The 7,032-nt window shown below is 38.2% G+C and overlaps 1 protein-coding gene across 1 annotated transcript; it reads left to right on the plus strand.

The window, feature by feature from the left end:
• The first annotated feature begins 733 nt into the window (after nucleotides 1–733).
• LOC149461561 (EPM2A-interacting protein 1-like) lies at nucleotides 734–1,345 on the plus strand. Its single transcript, XM_089678143.1, has one exon. The coding sequence runs from the start codon at nucleotides 734–736 to the stop codon at nucleotides 1,343–1,345; it is 612 nt and encodes a 203-aa protein (XP_089534269.1).
• Nucleotides 1,346–7,032: the final 5,687 nt, after the last annotated feature.

The raw sequence follows: 7,032 nt of genomic DNA on the forward strand, positions 1-7,032 counted from the left end.
TAAGAGACAGTTAAAGTCAAAAGGAGTTGATTTTGACTTCTTTTCAATAGCCTGTGATGAAAGCTCTCTGTGTCAGACCTCTCTGACACAGCTCAGTTGCTGATTTTTCTGAGAGGGGTGGATGATGAAATGAATGTGACTGAGGAGCTGCTTGACCTCCAGAGCCTTAAGGACCAAACAAGAGGAAAAGATTTATTTGTCTCTGTTAGTTCTGCCATAGATGACATGAACCTGCCTTGGAACAAGGTTACTGGGATTATTACTGATGGGGCACCTGCCATGACTGGTGAACGAAGTGGATTATCAACCCTAATCTGTAACAAGGTGATTGAAGTAGGAGGCAACGCTATCAAACTTCATTGTATCATTCATCAACAAGTTCTATGTGCTAAACATCTCAAATATGATCATGTTATGAAACCGGTGCTAAAGACCATTAATTGCATCCGCTCTAAAGCCCTGTGCCACCACCAGTTTAAACAGTTTTTACTGGATATCCAGGCTGAATACGAAGATGTTTTATATCATAATGATGTAAGATGGCTCAGTCGGGGGGTCTGCACTGCAGCGTTTCTACTCTCTCAGAAAGGAAATTGGAGAATTCTTGGAAACAAAGGGACAACCGATGCGAGAACTATCTGATCCTATTTGACTGGCTGATTTGGGGTTTCTAGTCGACATAACAAAGCATCTGAATGTACTGAACACGAGTCTTCAGGGCAAAGATGCAGCAATGAACCAGCTTTATTCACACCTCAAAGCCTTTGGAACAAAGCTGCAACTTTTCCTAAGGCATTTGTCACAAACGCAGACCAATAGTGTTCACTTTTCAGCGTTGCAGGAAATAATGAACAGTTTTCCACAGGATGATATCAGTGCACAAACGAGCAGGTATGCAGCGGACATCGCATCTCTGGCTGGGGAGTTTAAACGGCGTTTTCAAGATTTTGCAGCTATTGAAAAGGAGATCAGCATTTTCTCCTCTCCATTTTCTGTTGACCCCCACAATGCTCCAGATCAGCTGCAGCTCGAGCTCATTGAGCTGCATTGTGACAGCGAGTTACGCAGTCGTCACCAACAGCTCTCTCTTGTGAACTTTTACCGCCAACTGGATAAGAGCCGGTTTCAAGAGATTCGAACATTGGCTAAGATAATGTTGAGCTTGTTTGGCTCAACATATTTGTGTGAGAAGACATTCTCTGTTATGAACTTTAACAAGAACCGTGTGAGGACAAGACTAAGTGACTCTCACCTGCGTGACATTTTGCGCATCAAAACCACGGCCTTTGAACCAGACCTAGTCTATGTGCTGCAGTCCAGATCTCAGTTTCACCCTTCACATTAGTGCAGTCAAGTTTTTTTTTCAATTGAGAGGAATACATTGTAAAATCTCAGTTAATGTCAGTTGGTCTAAATCAGTTCTAAATATATTTGAACACATGTACAGTGGGGATCGAAAGTTTGGGCACCCCAGCTAAAAATTTGTATTAATGTGCATAAAGAAGCCAAGGAAAGATGGAAAAATCTCCAAAAGGCATCAAATTACAGATTAGACATTCTTATAATATGTCAACAAAAGTTAGATTTTATTTCCATCATTTACACAAAATCATCGTTTGAACTTTGCAAATGAACATATAGACAAGCCTGATGCATTTTGGAAACAAGTTCTGTGGACCGATGAGGTTAAAATTGAACTTTTTGGCCGGAATGAGCAAAGGTACTTTTGGAGAAGAAGGGGCACAGAATTTAATGAAAAGAACCTCTGTCCAACTGTTAAACATGGGGTTGGATCAATCATGCTTTGGGGTTGTGTTGCAGCCAGTGGCACAGGGAACATCTCACGAGTAGAAGGAAAAATGGATTCAATAAACTTTCCGCAAATTTTGGATGGTAACTTGATGCCATCTGTGAAAAAGCTGAAGTTAAAGAGAGGATGGCTTCTACAAATGGATAATGATCCTAAACACACCTCGAAATCCACGGGGGATTACATCAAGAGGCATAAACTGAAGGTTTTGCCATGGCCTTCACAATCTCCTGACCTCAACATAATTGAAAATCTATGGATAGACCTTAAAAGAGCAGTGCGTGACAGACAGCCCAGAAATCTCAAAGAACTGGAAGACTTTTGTAAGGAAGAATGGGCAAAGATACCTCAAACAAGAATTGAAAGACTCTTGGCTGGCTACAAAAAGCGTTTACAAGCTGTGATACTTGCCAAAGGGGGCAGTACAAGATATTAACTCTGCAGGGTGCCCAAACTTTTACAGACGCCATTTTTTTGTTTTCGGTTATTTTGAAAGTGTAAATGATGGCAATAAAATCTAACTTTTGTTGACATATTATAAGAATGTCTAATCTGTAATTTGATTCCTTTTTGGAGATTTTTCCTTCTTTCCTTGGCTTATTTATGCACATTAATACAAATTTTTAGCTGGGGTGCCCAAACTTTCGATCCCCACTGTATACTTGGTGTTATGTTCCTGTTCACATTTTTTTAACTTAAAAGTTGACAGACAACCTTCATACTTTGTGTAATGTACTTTCTAATGTTCCTGACATATTTCAGCTTCCTGTTTTTTTGAGATTAAAGGCAGAGTGATTTAACACCTGTTTAGATTTGTCATCCAAGTCACAAAATAAAAAGTATGCAGTTTTCAATAAACTTTTGCATAAAATAGTTCATTTGCATTTAATTTTAATGGTTCATCAGAATGTCGGGCAAAATGGTCGGCCCTCGCACATGTTCACTTCATCAAATCTGGCACTCTTCCAAAAAAGTTTGGACACCCCTGGTTTAGAAGGAGCAGCACTAGCTTTTATCCTTCTTTGTCTTCTGGCATCAGTACAACAGTATCCGCCATAATTTATTCCCCCACACCCCCACCTTCATTTCCCTACATTTCCCCACTTTTGCTGGTATTTGCTGACCACTACTTTTTTTTCTTTCTTATTATATAAATAAAAAAGACCAACATTTTTGAAAAACATGAATCACTGGCTGAAACCTGATGACAAAATCCCTCTGTGTTCAATCACAGCAGGAGTCAGCTGGAGGTATGTGATTGTGCCTGTACAAGCCATCCACAGTAAAATGCGAGTGGGTGGGTACCATGTGGTTAATACATTCAATGTTTTGTAAAACAGATTTTTTTTTTTTACTTTTACCTATAAAGTGAAGAGTAAATAGATCCCACAGGACAAAGGTCTAAGGACAGGTATATTACCTCTTCCTGCACCCTCTTTTAATCATCTTGCAAATCAACCATGAAAACCTGTTGTCATTCAAATACAGCACATATGTATTTTTTCTAGTGGTTGGAGTATGTTTTATCTACTTTAACATGCAATTCAATGCAAATATGCAATGTAGTCACTGACACCCTGAGTAATGCTCCCCATCCTTGACATTTACTGACAACACAACATATATACAGATCTTTTTCCTGGTTGGGACATATTTAGTAATGACCTGTTGAGGAGCATCTGTCTCAGGTCACAGGTTCAGAATTTTTAATTGTTCCATATGTACAGGGAACCCTATAATTGAGTTTCAGGAATATTTCAAAGCAGGACTACTTATAATTAATGGGTCATTTGGGTATCTTGTATGGAGCTCCTTTGGGTGGCTCAGCTGGGAGCTGTACACTGTATGTGTGTATGTCCAGCATTAACAGCTAAGTCTAGCTGGAAGGAGGAAAGGCTATTTCAGATTGTTAGGAATATTATTGGCAGGGGATTTAGGTATAATTTGAATTCCCAAAGAAAGAGAAAGAAACTCCGGTCAGCAAAGGAAAGTCCAGTCTGACCTATTTAATGTTTTTCTAATATTGCTAAAAGATTAGAAAAGATTAGGTAGTTTCAAGATGGATGGATAAATGGATGGATGGAAATAGATTTTTTATTTCTGAAATAGTACTTTGGTAACAATATGCATGTTTTGTTGTTGAGATATGAAGAATGACTGTTTAGGTTGAAAAGGTAAAAATTAAATAAATGCAGCTGCTGAAGATGTAGACAACTTTCATTTGTATTCATAATTATTTTTGGTGTTGTCATTAATGTGTTCTTTAGTAAAATGTTGTATGTTATTTTGAGAATGAGAACATCATATACATAAAGTCATTAGAATTGTTTAATCTGTTTAAATTATATTTTCCTATTCTTTCTTTTGTCACTAAGGTACCATTTCTCCTAAACACATAAAGTGCTGCATAAATTGTTTTGCAGAAGCCATTGACTGAGTTTACCCATGATGGAAAAAGTTAAAGGAGCGAAGTCAAGTTTTTATCGCAAAGCTAATTTTGCATGAACAGCAGACAAGATGCAATATATTCCATTTCATTTGTGTGCAATTAATTGATTTTTAATTTAACTTCCTGATATGTAAAGCGGATAATGGAATCAATTCCAATTTGAAAAGAGGCCACTGTGATAATTGCATTCTTGGCTATTCATTTCAGCTTTATTGTTACTTAACAAGATCAATGCATTAAAAAGTAAATTGTTATTGAAAGTTTCCTAAATTAATAAAATGCATTTGGTATACAATGGAGGAGAATTTATGAAGAAGGCTTTTAGAAGCAAAGTGTATAATACAGATAAGGACTTCTGCAACAAAGCACCACTAAACAATATACTGGAAGCAGTCCTAAGCAATGCAGAGTAGAAAAAGATTGTAATCTTAATATTCTGAATGAAGTTTTCTGTTTATTGAAATTATTGGAAGCATGCCTTCTCTGCTTACCACTAGCAGTGCATGTTATAATTGTTTTTCATTGTCTTCACTCAATATGCCATTGCAGGTATATAAACTATGCTGCCACATTCAGAATATTATGAATGTACACAATGTATTGTTTCAAAATCAATATAATCTAACCCCAAAAGTCATTAACCAGCTTGTAAAAAAAAACAATAGGTGTTTGCACTGTACTCCCTGCATTTTGGTATAGCATGCCAAAATATGTATCGTGCCAGAATGGAAACAATAGGGTTACATTACTTTTATACGATAGAGGAAATATTTACGTTCAAAGAATAAGTGCACTTTAAAACAAAATATGCCTATCATGTTCATCCCCATCTCCCAACCTTCTTAGTCACAGATGCATACTTACCACTATTGGACTACCACTGTTCCGTTGTTTGTTTACATCCAGCACAGCAAATCTTCAATGTCCTGGCTGTGCCTGTGCATTAGTGCCCCTTAGACTTCTATGGGATTGGCTTCCATCATCTCCTGCCTTGGGACAGAACCCCATAGTAATGTAAAAGGCACAACTGTGCCAGGACAGTGTAGATTTGCACTGCTGGATGTAAACAACCAGTTCAATCATTGTCGCTAGATTGAAATAAGTATGCATCTGTGGAGGAAGAGAGTGGATTATATTTAGTCAAAGGAAAGGAGCAGAAAGGATAAATGCACTTTATTTTAAAAGATAAGTTCACCTTTTTGCATGTAAAAAAATGTGCATTTATTATTTTTTGTTTTGGGAGCCTGTAAGGCAATTTCACTAGTGATCAGTAGATTGCTGATGCCATACAGGTCCCCTGCAGACCTGTCTGTGTACCTACTTCCTAGTACCTCGTACAGGGAAGCCGATACTTACTGACAGGAAGACTCAATGGACTACCACAGAGCTCACAGCGCCCTGGTAGTTCATTGAGAACTACAAGCCAAAAGCCGCTAGCTGTCACAATGGGGGGATCGGAGGCCGATTTGTTCATAATGTGTTATATATTACACCCTGAATATGGGAGTAACATGTTACTAAAGGTGAACTTATCCTTTAATATGTACATATCCTTTAATTAAGTCCCACCTGTAGGGGACTATATATTTCTTTTATTCTTTGACAACCAAATTATACATTCTTTAACCACTTCCCATCCAGGCCATGTATATAAACAGCCGGACGGTGGCAGTGCAGGATTGGGTGGCCGTTTATAAACGGCCTCCCCGCACCTTGCTTGTGCGCTCTCCCTGGGATTGCACAGCACCACGATCCGGTGCCCGCTGTGTCTTCCGGACACAGTGGAACACCGATCATCGGACGGGACCTCTGTGCGAGGTCCCGATCATGTGATCGCTGATTGACATCATTGCTTACTACGTGTGAAATCTGTGAATGATCACAGAGGTCACACGGTACAAGGCTATTCACAACAGCCTTGTACCATGTGACAAGCTGTGACCAATCACAGCTCACACAGTAGTTCTCAATGGCTGCAAGAATGCAGCTAGAGAGAAGGAGAAATCATTTATTTTACATCTTTTATGGGTGTAAAAGCAATCAGTGTAAAAAAAAAAAAATCTTCATCACCCCCCACAAGTAGTACAGTGTCACCATGGTGACACTGTACTGCTAGGGTGACAGTATGTGAAAAAAAACAAAAACAAATAATAATATAAAAAATAAAAAAATGTAAATAAAATGTTTATAAATTATAATTTTTGGTTATAAACTAATTTGGGTAATTGTTTTTTACTAAAAAGATAACAGAATAAATTTTGGCCAAGATTTATGATGAAATTCTATTTATTTGCAAAATTTTATAAGAAAACACTTTTTTTCCAAATTTTTTGACATTTTCATTTACATAGCAAAAAAAAAAAAATCCCAGTGGTGAATAAATACCACCAAAATAAAGCTTTATCTGACTCAAAAAAATGCTAAAAAATTCATATGGGTACAGTGTTGCATGACTGCGTAACTGTCATTCAAAGTGTGATAGCACTGAAAGCTGAAAATTGGCCTGGACAGAAAGGGGGTAAAAGTGCCCGGACTTGAAGTGGTTAATACACACTGTTTTGTTAACAGAGACAGTAGTGGCACTTATTTATTCTATAATTCTCTAGGTCAGGGGTGGGCAACTGTGGCCCTCCAGCTGTTGGTGAACTACAAGTCCCATCATGCCTCTGCCTTTGGGAGTCATGCTTGTAACTGTCAGCTTTGCAATGCCTCATGGGACTTGTCATTCTACAACAGCTGGAGGGCCACAGTTGCCCATTCCTGCTCTAGGTAG

This window comes from Staurois parvus, unplaced genomic scaffold (genome assembly GCF_062004578.1).
Source record: "Staurois parvus isolate SC_StPar_1 unplaced genomic scaffold, SC_StPar_1.0 ptg000198l, whole genome shotgun sequence".
In the NCBI taxonomy this organism is placed as follows: domain Eukaryota; kingdom Metazoa; phylum Chordata; class Amphibia; order Anura; family Ranidae; genus Staurois; species Staurois parvus.

What these genes read in the sequence shown, in the direction of transcription:
- LOC149461561 (XM_089678143.1), top strand. Translation starts at nt 734, where the DNA reads ATGAACCAGCTTTATTCACACCTCAAAGCCTTTGGAACAAAGCTGCAA.